The sequence below is a fragment of the Strix aluco genome, chromosome 1 (genome assembly GCF_031877795.1).
Source record: "Strix aluco isolate bStrAlu1 chromosome 1, bStrAlu1.hap1, whole genome shotgun sequence".
NCBI lineage: Eukaryota > Metazoa > Chordata > Aves > Strigiformes > Strigidae > Strix > Strix aluco.
The window spans coordinates 118,436,600-118,458,946 of NC_133931.1; the positions used below are offsets into that span (position 1 = coordinate 118,436,600).

At 40.3% G+C, this 22,347-nt stretch overlaps 1 protein-coding gene across 2 annotated transcripts in view; it reads right to left on the reverse strand.

Annotated features, from left to right (window-relative positions):
• Positions 1–22,127, reverse strand: part of CCNY (cyclin Y) — a 131,166-nt gene extending 109,039 nt beyond the window's left edge. Inside the window, exon 1 of one of the 2 annotated variants that reach the window (XM_074832191.1) lies at positions 21,651–22,127. In XM_074832191.1, coding sequence (XP_074688292.1) covers positions 21,651–21,804 — 154 coding nt within the window. In that variant the 5' untranslated portion in view covers positions 21,805–22,127. The remainder of the gene's footprint in view (positions 1–21,650) is intronic. The other variant, XM_074832201.1, reaches the window with a different exon arrangement.
• Positions 22,128–22,347: the final 220 nt, after the last annotated feature.

Genomic DNA, 22,347 nt, shown 5'->3' on the forward strand with positions numbered 1-22,347 from the left:
TTTCTGAAGTCCAATATTTACATGGCAGCTTTGTATCAACTGCACAAGAAACATCATTTTAAAATTATAGTTTGGTATTGGTTACTTACTGGTTATTTGTATTGGTTCCGTAGAAAGTAACTGACTGGCACAATATTTTTAGAATACAAACATAAAATTATTATACCAGAAATTTTGCCTACTATAGGCAGATTATGGCAGAGAGAGAGAAAACTCATCAGGCTCCAGCCTGCCATGGCTTCAGAAGATATCAGTGATCAACTTTAGTGCACTCATGAGTGGCTTTGAAAGGAGACACTGTGATGTGAGCCTGTAGATTAAAAAGAAAAATTCAAGCCCTTAAAAGGGATTACAGTGTTGAGATAAATGAGCACAGGTGTCAACCATTTATCTGGAATTAGCATCAGAATTTGGGACTTTGAAGAATTTAGAATGTTTAAAAGTCTGTAAGTAAATTGATTTGGTGAAGGAAAATAATCTGTTAAAGAACTTTATTACTCAGGGGTTAAGTTTCTCAAGCACAGAAGCAAAGATTAGAGCTAGACAAAACACACAAAGATATTCCTTCCAAGGAATCAGTGTGCCCACAAAGACCACGGTTAATAACCCTGAAGCATTTTTGCTCTCAGCACACTTGCAATTCTCTTCTGACTTTAGTTTTGCTAGGAAATTAACAATATCTGCATTATAGCATCAAGCAACAAGTTACAGCAGCCTTAAAGAAAAAAAGAGTAACTCCACTCCAGAAAAATTACTTTCCAGCAATATTGTTAATCAATACAAAACTAACATTTTAAACACTTAAATGCTAAGGCATACAGATGTGATTTGGTGTTTCCCTAAAAATAACATATCTGAAATTCTCTGGAAAAAAGGCCATTCAATTATATGCTTGAAGCCTACTGAATCATTTGCTTTCTTCAAAGGGGAGAGAGAATAACCCAGTCAAATCTTTCACACGCTTAAATGCTATAACAGAGGTTTTAAATATCAAGTTCCTGTACCTTAATTTCACACTGCTATCCCAGCAAGTTACTTAAACTGAATAATAAGCATGTCTCTTAAGACAGCAGGTCCCCTCTAACTTCTGAGGATAATACAGACTTGTTTTGCTCTCGCTGATATACTGAGTTGCACTCCTTATCGGGAGATTTTGATTCCTCTTTGCAGCTGTCTACTTTATGAACTGAGAAGCACAACAGAAGAAAATGATAAAACTCTATTTGAAAAAAAGACCTCCATTACTCTGATATAGCACTTGTGACAAATGGCACGTTTACCTCGCCTTTCCTAACTGTTTGAGAAGTCTCCATTCTAAACTGGAAATATAATGAAACTATTTTAAAAAGTTTTAATTTAAAATAACTAATCACATCAAAATTACAATAATGAAAACAGCAGATTCGTGATTGTAAAAAGTTAATGTGCATGATTAGGCAACAATTCTTTAATCAAAATGAAAATAAAAACATGTTTATTAGTTTGGATCAGTTTCTTAATATGACATTTAAACACTCGTTCATCTCACTTTCTAGCACACTTACATTTCAAGGTGATACATCTATTTTGTAAATATTCATCCATGTTAACTTGCTATATCAAACATTTAATAAGCAATGGCTAATACATATACAAAGAGGGAGGAGAAGAGAGGAAGGGACAGAAACACTTCATTTGCTTAGAATCTCCGCAACAGTATTTTTGGCTTCTGTACCACTTTGCTGTGTTTTGCATCTGTCCTACAGTTCTCAATATTCTGCAGTGTATAAACAATTGGAAGTCCTAAACCATTCTCCATGATTTTAAGTACATATATGTATATGCAAATATGTGTATGTGGGAATTGTCATTGTTACTAGAAGGATTATTCAAATTTTTAAAAAATTAAGAACAGGTATATAACAACATAGCTGAGCATATCAGCAAACAATGAATTTATCCTATGCAAAAGGACATTTTTCACATAGCAACAGAGAAAAAGAGCAGAAAATAGTCAAGAGGACTATAAAGGATCACTGGAAATGGAAAATGTTGAAAGTAAATTGGTAGGATTTCAATTGTAATGAGAAGCTTCTGAAAATATATTCATTTCAAAACCAGAAAATTTAACTATTTAACAAGGAAAACCCAAGAACAGTAATCTAGAAAGTATTCAGTAGTCTATAGGGATTTCTACACATCAATCAGCATGAGGTAAGGAAATCCAACTGAATCAGAGACTAAGCAGTTTGTGAATAACAGAAAATTTTCTTTTAAGCATGAAAATCTGTAGTGAATGCATAAGGAATATTTCAATGGCAATACAAATAAAACTGAAATTACTTAGTAATAGTCTAAAAGCTAACTTAATCTTATCAAAATGACAGAAGAGCAGCCTCACAAAAAAAATGCTTATATATCTTGGTTAGCAGATACAGTTTAAAGGGTAAACACAAACCAGAATTAACAATATTAACACCTGTTTGCAATTATTTTTCTTTCATTAGAGCAACATTCTTCCACTCCCTAATGACAAAGTTAAAACAGAAGAACGAACCAAGATGGTAAATGCCAAATCAAAGACTTCCCTTTTGTTAAATCTAAAAGCCTTCTGCTGCCTTTCCATCTGCCTAGCTGGAGGTTCAGTGGCCATCACTGAACAACTTCCAGTAAAAAACAATGGCAGGATTAAAGCTGATAGCGGACTCTGACTGTTCATCTACCAATTAAATAAAGCCACCTCCGAGCAGACACACAACATGTGTTTGCTGCACCTTGTCCCTGACACAGCTACCACTGCTCAACACTTCTAATGAATTTAAGAGACAGAATGCAACTGAGAGAAAAACGCTGGGCAGGTAATCCTCTGCTAAAATGCCCATTTTGCATATGATAATCCATGTCACACTGTACACTTGCACTAGGTACTTATCAGCTGGTTTCCTCTTATCTTTAGATACAAGAAACTGCAGAACGCCAAAGGACTGTTTATTACGTGTGTATAAAACTTTTACTTTCACAAAACAAGCAGAAAGGGGCCTCTGAGACATCAGTGAAGTTACAGGCAGTGGCTAGTAGTAGGTAACAGCAAGCAATAACAGAGAGATGACAGAATAATATCACCTTCTGTCTATTTACTTACATATCCAGACTTTGTAAAGTAGCATCAGACAACATAGAGACTTTATTGCAGTTTTGAAAATGACTGGGGAGGGCTTTAAAACTATGATAGAAGCTGTATTAAAAACGGACAAGTTTTCAAACCTCAGAATTTGATCTGGATAAGGGGCAGTTTCAAAAATACTGACACCATGCCATTTTGTAGGTTTTATCTGTTGGGTTCCCTCCTTAAACTTCAAATCAAGATATGCAAACAGACATGCACAGAAATTAAATTCTTTCTCTTTTTTAACTAGCCCATAACTGCTTTGGTAAAAGGTGAAAGTAATTTCTTAATCAGTGTTCTGGATAGTCTTTAGATAAAATACATAAAAATTACAGTCTACAGTGTCACCTGTTGACTATCCTAAACAATATTCTGAACACTAATCTTTTGTGAAATGCAATCTTTGAAACGGTTCTTCTATTCGTTGGAAATGAAAGGGAACCGAAACAACACCACCACAAATGCATGAACACTTGACTACAGTCTCAAATTGCAATATCGCTTCCTCCTTGAATATGTATGTTGTGATTAAGTGCTGTACAGAATGGGGAGGGTGGGGAGAATGTTTATATATTGTTTAAGGCACCATCAGATTTGATATGCACATCCACTTTCAACACATGGCTCAACTTTAACCTCTGAACGTTACTCACCTTTCAAGCATGTAATTTTTGCAATCACTAAAGCTGCCTATAAAATCAAGTATAGTATATTCTGGAAGACACCTTTTCTAGAAGAAAACACTTCCTTTTATCCAGTAGTAATGTATTTCCTGATATAAATCCAGTTTTCTTTTCAGTGTGCTAACAATGCTCTCTAATACTCAGAGCAGCAAAAATTTAACTGTTAAAGAAATTTCACATTTCCAGTTTCTTTTCCCCTTCGCACACTATCAAGCAAGAAAAACCCAGACTATGATGCACAGCTGATGGCTTCACTGCATTCCCACCAAACAGTATTTATAGGCCATGTAATACCCAAATCACCCCCAGCATTCTACACAAAAGTTAACAACACATAAGGCTGACTATAGCTCCTTCAGAAATTAGGAGACCAGGACTGAAGTAAACTAGTAACTTAGTTTTGGAAAGTCTATGCTATTTCTGTAGCCAACTGAGAAAGTCAAGCCATGTTCTTCCCTTCAAGGCCAAAAGCAAACGTCAGTCTGTAAGGGCATGCAGGTGTACTGCATAAGCACTAAAATCATTTCACACTGAAAATCTAACTTGATTTGCATGTCCTTATAAAATGTATTGGTATGTGATAATTGTCTTTCAGAATTACATTTTTTTGTTAAGAAAAAAATTAAGCAAACAAAAAATAATTAGTATTTTTCAACATCCTAGTTGACTCTGAAAACTTGTCAAAGTGTGCTCATAGACCCTCAATGTAGCCTAGGCCCAGCAAAATTCAAGTGTCAAGTATCTAAGGACGTCCGCTGCTCATGTAACAGCATATTTCTGTAGGACTCCAGCATGTGCCATTCCACCTGGGAAATACAGGAACACACTCCAAAACAATCTCACAGACAAACTTACTTCCTGTACCAGAAGCAATCCAAATCTAATAGAGACATTTATAAACAAGCAATGTAATTTATTTTTTTTTAAGACTAGTACTAGCTTTTCTTTAAAAGTAAGGTTATACCCAAAGAAAGTTCTTTTCTTGTCTCTTTTACATGTTTACATGTATTCTTCAGTTCTGTAAGGCTATTCTAATACAGTAAAGTCCAGATGCTTCCATGTACATTCTCTGAGCAGCCATTGCTGTCAGAGACATTGGCTGGACCAACTGTGGGATTTCTCAAAGTGTCTGCTACATGCTAATATGACACTTAAAGACAAGTATGTAAGGCACTTTTTGGAAGGAGATAAAATTTAGTTAAGCCTTATTTTGCATGTCTTTTAACCTTACTGAGTCATCAAGTGGTTTTGACTTCCTGAAAGTCAGTCTGACATAGTGAATATCTTAGCATATTAGATACATAACAAATACTCATCAGAAAATAACGTAGGCAATAACAGACCCTTAGTCTGAAGGAAGGGAGGGAGACAGAAGAGCAGTTGGTCAGCTACCTTCTAAATAGACTTTCACAGAGAAAAATTTTGAGACAGGAAAAAATCTGCCCTTTGCTAAAACCCACAAGGGGGTTGAAAACGTGAGAAACAATTTCCATAGCTCAAGGTCATAACTACTATCCATATACAGTTGTTTATAGTAACAACTATAAATCAAGCTCTACGTAGAGACACTGCTGAACTTCACTCAGAAAGAAAACACCAAGTCAAATGTATCATTTAATGCTAAATTCATCTTCAACAGGAGAGCAAAGTTGCTGATCTGTCTTACATACGTTCCAACCAACCACCCTAATACGCATACCACATGCTGTCCACCTTGCCGGTCCCATAAGGCACTTCTCAGTATATATCCTTCATACCTTAACAGTAAGCACAGAAGAAAACAGTTTTCAGCCATGAGTGGCGAGAATGAAAAACTACGTGACCCATGAACTAAGGACCAAAACCCAGAAGGATACCTAGTCTCTGACTGCAAACAGGAAGGTTATTTTTCACCCTTTTTTTTTTTTGAGAACAAACAATAAAAGTCAAGAAGACCTCTTGTACAGTGTACTGAGATGCAAAAAAATTAGCAAAGTAAGCCTTTGGCTGTTATCAGCTCTATTTAATTTACATGTTCCTCACAGAAACCCATATCCCAATGGTTTCTACATTCATACAGAACCCCTGATTTTCTTTACAGACAGGTTTTAGTTGTGGGTTTTTTTATATATACATACATATATATATACACACACACAAAAACAACCCATCCCACAACTAAAACCAGATCTATTCCATAAATCTTACAGCATCATTTTACTTTCAAGGAAACAATTTTACTACAAGAACTAATTTTTTACTTGGTCTAAACTGGCAGAATACCTCTCTGTTTCTTTTCTTACAGTCTTCAGAAACTGACACAGCCTGAAGGAACTCTCAAAACTTGGATTTGACTTCAAGAGCTACCTCAATACATCACCTTAAAAATAAAGAGATAAAGTTTCTTAAATGTAGTTCCACTGGGTTCAGTTAAGCTTATTTACAACAGACTAGCATTTAACCCTATGTGAGTTTTAGAGCAGAGAGAAGGGTATTTAAGCAAGCCATTTAGGGATGCTGAAATTCCTGCATCCCAATGAATAAAACAGTATTTCCCTACCCATTCACCATATGTCTTCCAACGTGTTTCAAGGGCTTTTAGTTCTCTCACAAATATTAGTTGTTGACATGGAGATTGCTTTGCTTGAAAGATGCCTACTGTTATTTTTAATGCTAGCTTGCGGCATCAGGATACTGTCTTTAAAAAATAAAAATGTTTTATACAAGGAAATAAAAGAATTTCCATTAAGGGGAAAAGGACATATATTAACTTAAAAATAAATTCTGTTCCCAAGACTCAGGCATAGTACTTGCAATATTATTTAATATCCACATCGCTTTCAGCTTTCTTTGTAAATCTCATCAATCCTTTTTGTTCAATTCCATCTTTCTCGTAAACAGAGCGCTGAGGACATTCTTTACTGCTATCTGAGCTTGAAAACACAGTAAGTCACCCATTATTAATATATTATATTAATAAGCACTGGCATAAATACATAGAGTGTTGTTCATCACAACAACCTTCATTTGCAAGTAATTTCTGATTCTCCATTGTTTACTAGGTCAGTGTACCACCATGGAGATGATGATGATCCCTTTTAATCAAAGGAATCAAACTAATGGAAATAATTAATGGTCACTACCAATGTATTAGTTATTTATTTAAGATACATAGGCATGTGCCTGGGGCTAACTGCTATATACTATCACAAGGAAACTGTGACTTCTTCCTCCCATCTGTTTTAAACTCCATTAAGAAAATACACTAACCACAAGTTTATTTATGGGATCAAAAAATGCTACCATGACCCAGTCCTGGATAATAACTTCAGCCTGCTAAGATAAGAAAGCTTACTTGTTGCAAAATAAACTCTGCCACAAAGGAATAAACAGAAGACAAAAGGGAAGAAAAGGATCCAGTGAAAACACAGTGAGTGAACAAAGAAATCGGACCCAGACAACAAGATAGACATTTAGCAATGACACAAAACTGCTTCCTTGAACCAAGTCTAGGGTTTCTCTCCAAACGGTAAGTAACTATTGCCAGACTCTTACTTGAAAGATGCTGCAGAGACCCTTCCAGAGATCAAACAGGCTCCTGGGTCAAATTATTTTCCAGATCACAGATAGATATTACCAACTCTCTAGAAGACATCAACAATAAAACTTTATCAGCACATACTTTCCCTATTATTTTCTAACAGATACAAAGAAAAAAGTACCTGAGTTACTTGAGAAAAGAGAACTGTAAGCAGCAGGAAGTTAATAGGACTATTTATAAATCAGATGCAATATCCTCTCTCAACAAGTGCTTTGCTGAACAGACAACTGAATGCTAAGCATCTTGCAAGAGCAAGATCCATGTTCTGAATTATTTTAACAAGCATTAGTCTCACACAGGCCCTGTTCAGAAAACTTATCTTAGGACTTAACCGCAAGATAACAAGCTCAGATGCTTTAATACCATTGCAAATCTAAGTGCTTTACAACTAGCAATGGATTTGAGCATACAGTTTACATGCACTGCTGAACTGAAGCTTCACAATACTTAATTATACACTGCTGCACCCCTGCCAAAGCGGTTTTATCAGGAGTTATCTTTTGTTCCCCCCATTTATTTGACATGTTACCTTTAACAGCTTATTTCAGCCTTCAGAAAAGAAGGCTTAAAGGCAGACCTTATCACCATGTTCCAGTGTTTAAAGGGTGGCTACAAAGAAGATGGAGACTCCATTTTTACAAGGAGTAACATGTAAAAGAGGAGGGGTAATGGGCACAAGTTACTCCTGGGGAGATTCCACCATGAGAACAATCAGCCACTGGAATAATCTCCCCAGAGAAGTAGTGGATTCCCCAACACTGGATGCTTTTAAGATTCATCTGGACAGGGTGCTGGGCCATCTGGTCTAGATCATGCTTCTGCCAACAAAGGTCAGACCAGATGATCCTTGAGGTCCCTTCCAACCTGATATTCTATGATTCTATGATTTCCAGTATAGCTGCATCAAAACTATTTTGCCTTGATTAAAAACAGGATTAAAACTCCCATGTAAGAACTGACAATGGTTCAAGCAAGTCAGCACATTCTCTTGAAATCCAGGCGCCTCCACTATTTTTGTCACATAAAGAAGACAAGTCAAGTCATACATCTACAGCAACATTTGGCAGTGTGCTGACTTGACATGTGACATTCCCTACAGGTTTGATTAGCACAGCATAATTAGACTGAAGGAGCTGCTTGTGGAGATGATAGCACGGCCAGCAAGTAGAGCACAGGAAGCATTCGTGACCACTTCAGCAACTTTCTGCAAAACACTTTTTAACAGAAGTAGACAACGGGGCTGGAGAGCCCTTCTGACCTACAGAACCACAAACTAAAACCTTCACATGGACAAGAGCCACAGACCAACAAAATCAAAGGAAGGAAGAGTACCAGACATAGGCCACAAGCAGTAGATGAAAACTCCCTCTTGGTCCCACCATTCCCACAGCAGGACAGGGCTGGGCTGCACATGCAGCTGGACCTCAGCAACCCAACAGCGACAGCACAACAGCCCTTCTCATTCTGCTAACCCCCCCAGGGGGCCACTGGGTTTGCCAGGTAACCCTGGCCAGAACAGGCCAGCCACCAGTCCCATCCACGGAGCTCCGAAGTCACACATTCCCACTCCCTCAACAGAAGGAAAAACCTTTTTCAGCAACAGATCCTGCGTTTCAATTAGGCAATGCCAAAGCAATCAGATTTGAGTCCCCAGATAGAAACCAAGGAGATTCCTTATTTACACGAAGAAAGAAAGGCAAAAATATGTAGTTAGATTTATGTACAGCTGGACACATTGAAGCATGGACAGAGTATCAATTACAGAGATGGTAATTATCAAGAAATTTCTTCCATGAATTGCAAATCTTAATACCGCTACTAACTAGATCTCTTCTCAGCTTTTTATTTAGAAGAAAGCAGTGTATAAGCATTGCACTACTCTTTAAAAAGAAAAAACCTACACAGCCTCAGAACCTATTTTAAGAATTACAACTCATTCACCATGGTTTATCTGTAATCTCAAACTGTAATCCAGGACATAAATTCATCATAAAGCACCCATTTCCAAAAGTCATGAAGAAAATTACAGCAATCAAAAAACATGTTCAATGCCACTGAAAAGTCCTAAAATACAGGGGGGAAATACAGAAATCTTACTAATATGTGGATAACCATCACACAGATCTGAGAGAACAAGGATTATTTTATTTGACCGTAAAACATACAGGAGAGGTAGGAAAGAGGAGTGTGCGCAAATGTTGAAATGCAAACATGAAGTAATCTAAACCAGAGTTTTGAAATCAACATTGAAAGGTACGATGCCATCCTGGAGTCATCACACAGACCGTGCTCTAGAATACACTGTACATATTGTGTAATTCTCATCACTCAAAAAGCAAAGCAAAAACAGAAGGGGTCAAATAAGAGGAGATGTGATCAAAGATAGAATTTCTGTGTCATGGGTAGAAGAAGGTTGGGCTGAGATGCACAGGCAGAAGGCAAGTAAGGCAGACCATGACAGAAATGTACAAAAAATAGGGGGAGGGAGGAAGGAGAGAAAAATCATACGATCCTGCTAAAGCTACAGGGATGGACGAGGGCAATGATCAAAATGGAATATATTTATCTTTCAGCTCAAAGCTAGTTTTAACATTATACTAGCAACACGACAAAAAAGAGAAAGTAACATTTTACTTTAAAAATGCTATTTTCCAAAGCACTTGTTAAATATAAAATCTTAGATACAAATATTTCATTCAAGAACACGTACAAAAAAAATAAATTCAGGGGGAGAGTCTGCTACCTAACCTAGTATGTGTCTCCAACAAAGCCAGGAGGTCTAGCCCTCACATCTGGAGCTTCCTGAAGATCACAAACATCCCAGGGACAAATGCCATGCTGGGTTTCCATCACACAGTTATCCAGCAACCCAGTAACAGAAGAGGCCCTCACCTAACCTCAGCCACCAGGAACTGAAGGAAACGAGGACATCAGCAGCGTGCCCAGGACCTTGCTGCACATGCTGGTGCCATCATGCAGTGGCTTACCCACAGCCAGCAACTATTTTCTCTTTGGCATACAATGCTTGGCAAAAGAAAGTACCACACTTCACTTGAATAACCGCTATGTATAAGCCACTGATTTTTTTTTCTAGAGTAACAAATACATTGGTATCTATGTGAACCCATTTTGAGATAATCCACACAAAATCAGAGACAAAAGAACTACTACCCACAACCATGCATACCTTCACTGCTGTTGAACTGCAGATTTAGAGTCAAAAATTAAAGCATGCAGTAAGGAGAAAAAGAAAGGGAAAAAAAACTTCACAACCAGATATGTGAAAATGTGACAGCAGCTGTTCGGTTTAAGTTCAGGTTCTCAGATAGTAACATAAAGTTTCAGTGTTTGGATTGCATAAACTGTAATTTAAATACTTGTTATAAAAACAACTCTTTAATATTTTTTAAAGAAATGTGACTCAAGATCAAGAGCTTACTTTTCACAAAACATTAATTTCCAGTTAAATTTAATTTGGCAAGGTCCCTTTCACTTAAATATACATTTTGCCCGGGGGAAACAAGTTCCTAGATGTAGAATTTACATCACTGCTTATATACGGAATTTTAAATTTTTGCTTGTTTGCTTTAGCTTTCAAAGGCAGTATGGTTTTGTTGTTCTCCACAAAACAACCAGTTAGATTTCTCCTACTGCATATTATTTTTATCACAGACTGGATTTCTAGGACCATCTCAGTTACAGGAATCCTTCTCCTACCTAAACCCTTGAAAAAGTACACATACCCCTCCGTAAAATTACAAATCCAATTTCTTTCTATGTCTGATGCAGAAAGGATAATTGTATGTCATCAATGAAGTATGCTAGATAGTTATCATCCCAAATGAATTATCCTAAAAGGAAGGAGGACATTTAGCTGCAGGAAGCATGATTTGAAAGCTTAAAATACAATTGCATTTCCAAACTCTTCACACCCTTTCCACCTCCACTGACTGACTGAATAAAATGCATATGGATTTCTGCCAGGTAGGAATAGTCACAACAAAAAGCTTCAATGAAGTGCCACTGAGAGCTATGCCTTCATAGGGAGCATCAGGTGGGACTGACACATAGCTTATAGTAGAGGCACATGCAAAAGATCCTGTCATTCACTTATGAAACTGGAGTTTATCTTGATGTTTATTTTAACATCAGAACTTCAGATCTACTACATATGACCACATCACAGAAATATAGTTCTAATCAGAAGAAAGCTCCCATATCTTTATTTCAGAATCCCTTTTCAGGAACTGTTCACGCCAAATGCAAATAAATCTATCATTGATTGCTATCTAATAGTCAAAACAGTAGAATTTCAAACCATATACCCGAACAACTATGTCAAGAGGTTAACTACATTCCCTATTTTAATTGGGATAGTGAGTAGGGCGGAGAATTTCAAACGAAAGATCATCCTCAACTTATACTGAGTTTGGGGATCCAATACATTTAAGAACCTGCATATAGCTATAGTTGAAACTGTGTTAGCAACTAGAAATAAAATTCCTTCTAGTAAGATCTGAAACTCTGCTTTTTTCCCAAGTCCAAACACAGCAGAATAATGCACTGAATGGTCAGGCAAGATATTCTGCAATAACCGGACTTACCATTATGAATTTTCTCTCTGTTGATCTCAGTTATATACTTTCATAAACTTAATTAATAAAACCAAGTCCTTTGAAGTCCTCCAAAATGAAAAGAAAACAAAACAAACCAGTATCTGAACAGATTATAAAGGCCCTGATTCATAACAGCTGTTGATACTATCTCCCGGACACACAAGAGACTGCAATCCTATAAGCAAACCATCTAGAAATAAAAATTTCTATTAGGATTGTCAGCATGCTCTCGATCATAACTTTTTCTTTTTCTAACCTTTCACACTGGTTATTTTAACAGCATTCTTTGAGGAGGAGGAAGTGGGGAGGACACACACCATATTAGTAGAGACTACAGGTTACTGAATGTAAACTGTATATATGATGGTGTAACATACAGACAACTTTTTTTCAAGCTAGAAAAACGGGTGAGATTTAAAACTCTGAACATTGGCCCAGGAATCAAGAGGTCTAATTTCAAATGCTGAAAGACCTTCTTCAAGGTCTCTGCATCTCTTGCATCATTTTACAGAATAACACAGCTCACAAAGTACTTCAGAGATGTAATTACTGCTTGTAAAACTCACTGACCACAGCTTGAAAGTTTCTTTTAGCCAAAGCAGAGAAGCATGCCCTGCCTTGTTCAGGACCAGTTGCAATTCCCAAACTTTGGATCTTCAACTAATGCAATCTCCTTCCTTAGGAAGGTCAGAAAATAGGATAAAGAAACCACAGTATATTTAGGTGTAAAATGGAACTATTGATAAACACTTAAAAAAACCCAAACCAACAAGTACAGAAGCATAACTGCTACCAGTCATTGCACATACATAACCTCACGGATACTCACAATTCCCAAACAACCCCCCTTTTAGAGAGCTCGCACAGAAGTAAGAAAGTGTAGGATAGTATTTCAAAGCGTCTTTGCTGATCAAGTATAGCTTCCTTCTCATGCAGTATTACTTTCAATATCTGAACTTAATGCAGTCTTTCCAGGAACAAAGATGGTGATAAGTTTCTTTATCAGTTGGAAGCATTCAATAAGATGCCATAACACAACACAGCAACAAAAAGGTACCAGTTCCCAGAATACTAATGTGCAGGGATAAACTGCATACCAGAAGCAATTTTAAGCATGCCTATAATCCATTAAATTTGCTCCAAATCTAGAAAAGGATCCCTGTACCACCAGTCTCGCATTTTGATTTAGTAATAATGCACCTTATCATGACATGGCTGCTCGCAGCTTGGATGGGCACATGCTTTGCTGAGTAAAAAACTGGCTGGATGGCCGGGCCCGAAGAGTTGTGGTAAATGGAGTTATAAAATTCAGTTGGTGGTCGGTCACGAGTGGCGTCCCCCAGGGCTCGGTTTTGCGGCCACTCCTGTTTAACATCTTTATTGATGATCTAGACGAGGGGATCGAGTGCACCCTCAGTAAGTTTGCAGATGACTCCAAGTTGGGTGGGAGTGTTGATCTGCTCGAGGGTAGGGAGGCTCTGCAGAGAGACCTGGACAGGCTGGAGCGATGGGCTAAGGCCAACTGTAGGAGTTTCAATAAGGCCAAATGCCCGGTGCTGCACTTTGGCCACAACAACCCCCAGCAGCGCTACAGGCTTGGGGAGGAGTGGCTGGAGAGCTGCCAGTCAGAGAGGAACCTGGGGGTGTTGACTGACAGCTGGCTGAACATGAGCCAGCAGTGTGCCCAGGTGGCCAAGAAGGCCAATGGCATCCTGGCTTGCATCAGAAATAGCGTGGCCAGCAGGGACAGGGAAGTGATCTTACCCCTGTACTCGGCACTGGTGAGGCCGCACCTCGATTACTGTGTTCAGTTTTGGGCCCCTCACTACAAAAAGGACATTGAATTACTCGAGCGTGTCCAGAGAAGGGCAACGAAGCTGGTGAAGGGTCTGGAGCACATGTCGTACGAGGAGCGGCTGAGGGAACTGGGGGTGTTTAGTCTGGAGAAGAGGAGGCTGAGGGGAGACCTCATCACCCTCTACAACTACCTGAAAGGAGGTTGCAGAGAGCTGGGGATGAGTCTCTTTAACCAAGTAATAAGCAACAGGACAAGATATAATGGCCTCAAGTTGCACCAGGGAAGGTTTAGACTAGATATTAGGAAGTCTTTCTTTACAGAACAGGTTGTTAGGCGTTGGAATGGGCTGCCCAGGGCAGTGGTGGTGGAGTCCCCATCCCTGGAGGTGTTTAAGAGTAGAGTTGACATAGCACTTAGGGATATGGTGTAGTTGGGAACTGTCAGTGTTAGGTTAATGGTTGGACTAGATGAACTTCAAGGTCTTTTCCCACCTAGATGATTCTGTGATTCTGTGACATTTTGGGCAGCCTGGCTTTACAAAAACCTGGAGCAGATACCACTTCCTCTGCATCTTCTGTAACAGTTTTGATTCTCTACAATCCAACTTTTGGATTCAGAAATAACTCAGTTCCCACTCTTAATGAAATACCAGTACAGCAAAGAAAAGAAGCTTTTAAAATTTCAACACAGTCTCATATTGTTTTCAGTACTGCTGAAAGTAAATCTTTTCATCTCCCATCTGATATCTTCTGGATCTCAGCCACAGGTGTATAAGAATCATTTTGCAGACAAAGAAACAAGCAAGCAAAAAGTCTGAGATACAATTTTTTTAACTAAAGTTGGGTGGGTTTGTTTGGTTTTTTTTTTGGAACAGAATTACAATGAGTGGCTGAAGGCTGACCTTTCTTGCAAAGAGAGAAGGGTATCACACAGATACCAGTGCAGACGCTCTTCCCCTCTAAGAACCACAGTGGAGAAGAACGTGGGAAATGTTATGCGAGGTGGATGACAATTCAGTTTTAAGCTTCGGATTAGCTCTACTCCATAAACTTCTCTTACCATTCAAATACTAGCTTTCTGCAACATTTTTACACCAAAGATAGCAAATAAAATGCCACTCACAGTAACAAAAACATTGCTTTTATAAATACATTTTGTTCAAACCATCATAAGCTATAGGACAAGAGCACAATGTTTGCAGTGCAAACTGCATCTATAATGGCATAGCAAAGGTATTTCAGTAAAATGGTTACAACAGTAGTCTGACTTAATACAAATAGAAGTATTTTGCAAAGAAATAGAGACGTAAATAACACCAGTTAATGGAAAATGTACATTCTTGCTGATTTGAAAACCTTATCTTGGCTGAATGATAGTTGGTCTAATAAATCCTTTAAGAGTTTGCAGGACCAAAATGTTACAAGCATGACAAGGAAGGAAACAACTAAAAACAAAGGGGGGGGAGAGAAAGGGTTTCATGCAAATTCTCCAATCAGCTTTCACTAGTAATTTCCTATTAATGCCAATCACAGCTCTTTGGCCAGCTGCTCTACTACCTAAGGACTAGTCTTCAGGACAATGCTGCTGCTTCTAAGTCCTTTCTCCATCAAGTTCAGGCTAATGAGCACTCTAAATTTAAGCTAGTCCTCCCAGAAGAAACTCAAGAGTTGCTGATGCTCAAACTGAACTGGATGGGGGGGATGGGTTATGATGACATATGGGGTCCACACAACCGGCAAAAGAAGTAGTTGAAGTTGAGGTCAACAAAACCTTCTCTGACTTTCGGTCAACTTCTGCAAAAATTTTCAGCTAGGGAAACATGAAAATCCCAACAGTCTATTTCAGCAACTCTAGAATATTTGCTTTTAAAGTTGGATTGTAAAGAGACAAAACCGATACAGAAGATATGGAAGAAGTGGTAACTACTCCAGCAAAGGCACCACCTAAGCATGCTGCTAGGAGTATTCTCTCTAAATAACAAATGGCTAAATTTAAAAAGTTTGTAACATTTACTAGATCTTCACATACATTTCAGAGATGTGTGGCACATATATGAAAAATTCTGCAGGATGAAGCAAAAGAGATCACTCCATGTGTCAGAATGCACATAGAAAATTGATAGATTTTAAAAGCTCCAGTTATCCAATTCAAAGGAAACGTAAACAAGCAAAAGTAATGGCTATTCGTTTCTACATAGAAAGCTCAGAGAAAGGCTATACATTGTTTATGTTTTCAATTTGTACAGCGTATTTCATATTCTTGCCAAGATATTAAATAAGGGAGACATTTAGATTATGTATGATCTGCAGCTGGCTGGCAGGACAAAGACAGCATTAGGTAGCACTAGGCACTGCTCACTTATTCCCCTTCCAACCTTGTGATACATTACAGAGAACAGCTAAGTTAAAGGCATTCACAGTGTCAGTAAGTTGCTGTATGTGTGCAGCAGACAGCATCTCACATGTTTCAGAAAATGGTGTCCCACTATGTGGGTGCCAAACTTCAGGACTGCTTTTTGTACCGTCTGACCTTGAGCAAGGCCTGAAGACACAGTAAACATACCGTGAAAGTCTGAAAAACCCTCAGTAAGCACATAAAATTAGGTGAAACAGCTATGACCACACAGTGGAGAGGTTTTCATTCCTTTTAAATACATTATTCTTACTAGACGTAAAAATCTACGGAAGAAAAGCTACCTCAAAATACAGTAGTCCTTCCATTTTCAGAGGCCTTTAATTTTAAGTCTTGTCATTCTGCTTCAATACCAATTTACCCAGCCACGACTGCTCATCTTGTTTAACTTAATTTCACAGAAAATCTTAATCAGATGGCAGTGCACTAATAAAATTCATTATAAGTAAGTTCAAGTATGATTAGAGTTAGCATGTGTGCATCTGAAAACTTCTACAGCTAAATAGGAAAACACTTACTTCATAATAATAAAGGGTGTAAATTTAGTGATTTGATGTGAACAATGTGAGAGTGAGGTTTCAGGATGGCTTTGTACAACATGATGGTGCCCCTTAGAGAAGCAGGGCATAGCACAGAATAAACAGATGAAGCTGATAACAGGGAAAAAAAAAAAGCTGTGAGGTATACATCACTAGCGGCATGCAGTACAGGACTAAGTTCAGTGATGTAGGCCACAGCAGGCTCTATTTTTAATTTTTTGATGCACTAGCTTGCAATGGTACTTTGATACATGACCTCTGACAAATGCTCAGGTAGGTAATACAAACAACAGCACTGAAAAGCATACAGGTCACGTCTGTGCAAGAATTCTGGCTAAGGGAAGAAGAAAACTTTTGAAAGACTTTTCTATAAACCAAGTAACTATTTTTTTAAAGGGCTGTCCTTTTACAATCCAGGTGTTAGCAGGAATGTTTGTGTGCAACATACTAGATCTTTAATTTGCTTCAGAAGTGCTTATATCTATCTTGACTTCTGTGAATGTAGGTCAGTTCCTTCACAATGTGCAACCCATCATGCCCTAGCTCTAGAAAACAACAGTATTCCCTTTCAGCAAAATTTCATTCGGTATATGGGGCAGACATTTTAAAACTTTTCCTGTATTTTGCTAAAATCTCATACTGCTTATAAAACACAGTAGGCAGACATACACAAATACTAATCTCATTTCAGAGACTCCCATATGCCAGTTTCAAGGTGGAGAAAAAAATATGTAAATTAACAAATAAATGGCTTTTTAAAAAGCAGTCCATTCTTAGGAGCCTGTGTATTATGCAGCAAAAAATTAACATGATTGGTCCATTATGAAAAGGACTGAAGAGGTTTATCAGTGATGTACAGTTGCACAGGATGACATTATCTGAGCTAGCAAAGAAAAATGACCTAGTGACATTAGCAGGAGCTTAAAAAGAGGGGGGGGGGAAATCTGATTTTTGCAGGGGGTGGGGGGGAAGAGGGAGGGAAGGATGAGATGGGGGAAGAACTGTCTTTCCTTCAAATAGCCTAGGAACTCTCCATCTAGACTCTATTTCAAGAACGGCCTTTTGGCCAATTTCATTATAGGGTATCAGCTTTGCTTCATGCCATCATATCTGTGGTAAGACATCCCCTTTGCCCCCTCCCTGTATCTCCATACTTGAAAAGCTTACTCCAGAAATTATGCTTCAAGCAGAGAAATCACATTTGAGCACATCAACACACACTGCTTTTTCACAAGTTAAACCAACAGTGGGTCTGACTGTGTGACCTGCTGATGTTAAAAATAAGCAGAGTCTAGGCTATGGTCAGCCCAGCTAGCCAGGATTTAAACAATGCATACACCACGATGCTTACACGGCCTGCACAGACAACAGTTTATATGCAAACATGATACAGATTCTGATACATTAAGGTTTCTACCATTTTACTTATTGTTGTCATTAACACTCTTGATGACAAACAGATAGAGCTAGGAATCTGCAAGTCTTGAATCCAATGCTGTAATTTCCTTGAAGGAAATTTTTAAATATGAAGCACTGAAAAATGTTGAAGCTCCCCCTTAGCAATAAATCATGAAAACCAGACGGTAACCTCTGTACATCACAATTATCCTCTTGCTCTTTCTCAAAAAAAACAAAAGCAAAAATCTGTTAGGTATTCTTCATTATCATGAGCCTGTACAAACAAACAAAAACTAAAAAAAAAAAAAGCATTCTGGTGGCTGCACAATATTCAGAGAGACAATTTTGCACATATGTGAATTTTTATAGAAGTCCATTAACTTCTTAAAAATTGGGGGAGGGGGGAGGCGGGGAGAAAGAAATTCCCCATTATCATTCTCCAAAGTAATGTGATAAATTCCTCCTAATCAGATCTCTTTCAAAATTCCCTTCTCTTTCAGATACCACTTCATAAACAGTTGTGAAATATTACAGAAATTGAGATTTTTCTGACAAGGTACCAGTGATATAGAGGTTAAAATCTTGTTAGGAAACCCATTCCTACTGAAGCAGAATTCCTCCAACCACACTCTGAAAAACCGCTACTGGACCGGGTGTTATAGTTAAATTACAGGAGACAATTCAAAGGCACGATCTTGAAGGCAGATTTGACAAATACCTCCTTCTGAAGTATATAAGACTGGCAAACTTCAAACAGTCCCACTAGTTCAAAAACTTCCATTTAAATCACTCTTAAAGGTTTGACATCCCTCCTTTTTTTCCTTCTCCCTCTCCTACTGCCAGAAACAGGGCCTGTAACAGTGAAAACCACTCGTCTCCTAAAAGCTTTAACAGCCCACAGCTGATTTAAAGGTTCTAGAAGTTCTTGTTTCATTCAAGAAGCTTTACCCACTCAAAAAAAATAAAGTTTTATGAATTTCCATTAATACGAGCATGAAAGCAACTTCCACATGAAACATACTAACTGAGACACTGCATGTCATGATTTGTAAGTACCACTCACAAGGTAAACACTTGCTAGGGACACGAATTTGCACTTTTAGAGCCTGGCACAGGCACACATACTGAGCCGGATGGAAGGTCTCTCACTAGAAGAACAGTGAGAAACATAAATTTGAAGTGTCAAAAAAGTTTCCTTTCAGTGCATCTGTCTTTGTCATCACTTTTTTTTTTAAAAAAAAAAAGTAAATTTGGCAACACTACCAATTGAAGAAACTCTCGGAAATACTTTATGACTTGCAGGAACACTAAGGAATCAGCATCCAGCATTTTCTCTTCACAACACAGATAACCAGATTATTGTTCTTTCATTGTAAAGACCACCATTGTAAAATGATAAAAATACCATTGGAGTTCTCTATTGTGAAGGTTTTTTTCCCCCAACCCAGTGTCTCATCTGTAAACATCTGTATGCCATACAACTTCAAACAATCCAACAACAAAAATGTAATAGCTAGTCTAATAGGAAATAAAATTTCAGAAACACAGTATCATTTTATTACATTTAGTAATCAGTCTACCATCTTTGACCAAAGGACCTTCGGTGAATATGCCTCCAAGGTAACAGACCTGCAACAAAGCACACTTCAAAAAGCTGTTTTAGACAAAGTACCTCCACAGTTGTTTTGTGTGTACAGATATTTATTGTTCCACCAGTCTCCCCAGTGAAAACTTCTCAGACTCTATCCATAAAAAGGGGCAAGACTAGAGTAAGGCACAAAAAGGAAACCCAAAATTGTTTACTCTTTTTCAGAATTAAAGACAGTTTGCCCATTTGAAAATGTGACATTGCACTGACTATAGTGCCAGATCAAAACCAGCAAAATTTAAAAATAAGAGGCACAAACCATACTTTCTGTGTTCTAACAACAGGTTACATTGAAACATGCCGCACTTTAGAGGAAAGAGACAGAACACACATGTGCCTTGATCCAACAAATGAAACAACCAACCAATATTTTTTTTTTGCAAATAACTACTAAGATCCAGGAATTTATCTGCATTACATGCACATTTTAACAAGTGCACATGCACTTACTATTTCCACCTATGCCCTTCTTCCCATCCAGAAAAAAAACACATCAAGAACAAGGCAAAAAACCCACACATCTCTAGACAAAAACTTGACTGCAGACTGTGTTGGTATAGATGGAGAAATCCGTACCATCAGAGAAAGCTGCATGCTGCTATGCCGGACGACACTGGTGTTGGAAGAATTAATCATTCATAGATCAACAATTGGTTCTTTCATCTCCCTGGCTTTCTCAGACCAGACCATTATGTATTTTTTTCCACCTACTGATCCTGTTACACTCTCAATTTTTCAGCTGCATGTAGCAAAGACAGATAAAAAACATTCATATTTCCAGAATGTATCTCATTAGAAGTAATAATCTTAACCAGAAAAGGAACCTGCTTCTATGGGCCTCCTAACTTTGCCAGTGTCAAGAACTGACTTAACATAAAACTCTGTAATGAAATCACAATCGAATAAGCTAAAAAAATGTGGAAGGCAAACTGAACTGCACCAAAGTCCCTCTTTCTGGCTTTCTACCAAAGGCGGTTCATGTGAACTAATCCATGAGATAGCTGACCTTTTACCAAGTAAAGTTTTAGGACTAAATACTTCAGCTAATCAAAAACTAAATTACACGTATACATTAAACCACATCTGTAAAACGATTCTGGTTAGCCAACACAGCAGCACACCCAGTCATTGCTAAACCAACGGGAATATGGCTTTTTTGAGTATCACTGCAGAGAAAGAGAGGGAAAGGAGGTATTCGTGATTTCATAGAGCAGTGCCTCATCATGACAGTAACGGGGGAAGAAAAAGTCACTGGAAGAGCAGGTTGTCATGGGAAACATTTCTCCCACCTTCGTTGCCAGCTGGATTTGTCCTTTCCGTTCTGAGCCCGGCGGGGCCCCGGCAGGTGGCCCGGGACCACGGCCGAACCCCGACACCGGTGGCCGAGCCAGCCGGGCCTCCGCGGCGTGGACCAGCGTCAATAACGCCATCTCACGCCGCCCGGGAGGGAGCAGGGTCTCGGCAGCGCGGACCGGGGACCAAAAGGCTGCACCTTCCTTGCCAGAGGCTGCGGCGGGGAGTGGAAGGGTCCCACGCGCCTCTGCCGGGGACAGGCGCGGCTCTGGAGGCGAAATCCCGCGCGGATGCACCGCGACAGCCCCCGCGACCCCCCAGGGGCGGGCACGGGGACCAACACCGGAGGTCGTCGCAGCACCGAGGGGGACGGTGTCAGGGCGGCGGGCCCAGCGCCCGGGACCGGCCGGAGCGGCCCCACCCGCGGGGGGAGCCGCCCGGGGCAGAGCCGTGGCCCCGCCGCAGGGCGGGGAGGGGAGGGAGAGGAGGGAGGGGAGGGGAAGGGAAGGGAAGCGGAGGCTCCCCCGGCCGCCCTCACCGTCGATGTTCTCCCGGTCGCTGATGTGCTGCAGGTTGCAGCCCGTGTCCTCCCGGCTCAGCTCGGCCTCGGGGCGGTAGGACTCCAGCCGGGAGTGGGCATTCCTGCGCAGCTTGGGGCTGGAGGAGACGCAGCAGGAGGTGGTGTTCCCCATCTTCTCGGCCCGGCCTCGGCCCCGGCCCGGCCCGGCTCGGGAGGAGGCGGGGGGCGGCCGGTCAGCAGGAGCGGCGGGAAGCCATGGGCAGCGGCGGAGACGAGGGGGAGCGGCGGGGGAAGAGGCGGCGGCGGCTGCGGCGCCCTGCGGCTGCACTCGCCGGCGGATCCCCGCGGCGGTTCATCCGCGGAGGCGGCCCCGGAGCGCGGCCCGCCGGCGTGGGCTGCGGCAGCTAAGCCCTCCTCCGCGGGCAGGCAGCGCCGGGCCCGCCGAGGCACAGCCCCATCGCCGGCGGCGGGGCCGCCGCGCTCCTCCCCCGCCCCCGCGCAGCCGCCGGGCCCGCTCCACGCACGCACCCACCCCCCCGCCCGCCCAGGCGGCAGCGCCGCAGCCTCCGCGGCAGCGGCTGCCGCAGCAGCCCCAGGCGGCCCCCGCTAACCGGTTCCGGTTCAAGCGGGCGGTGACGCCTCCCGCCGGGCGGGCTGCGAGAGCGGCGACCGTAGCCGTGCCCGCTCCCGAGGGGCGGCGGGGCCCGGCCCGGCC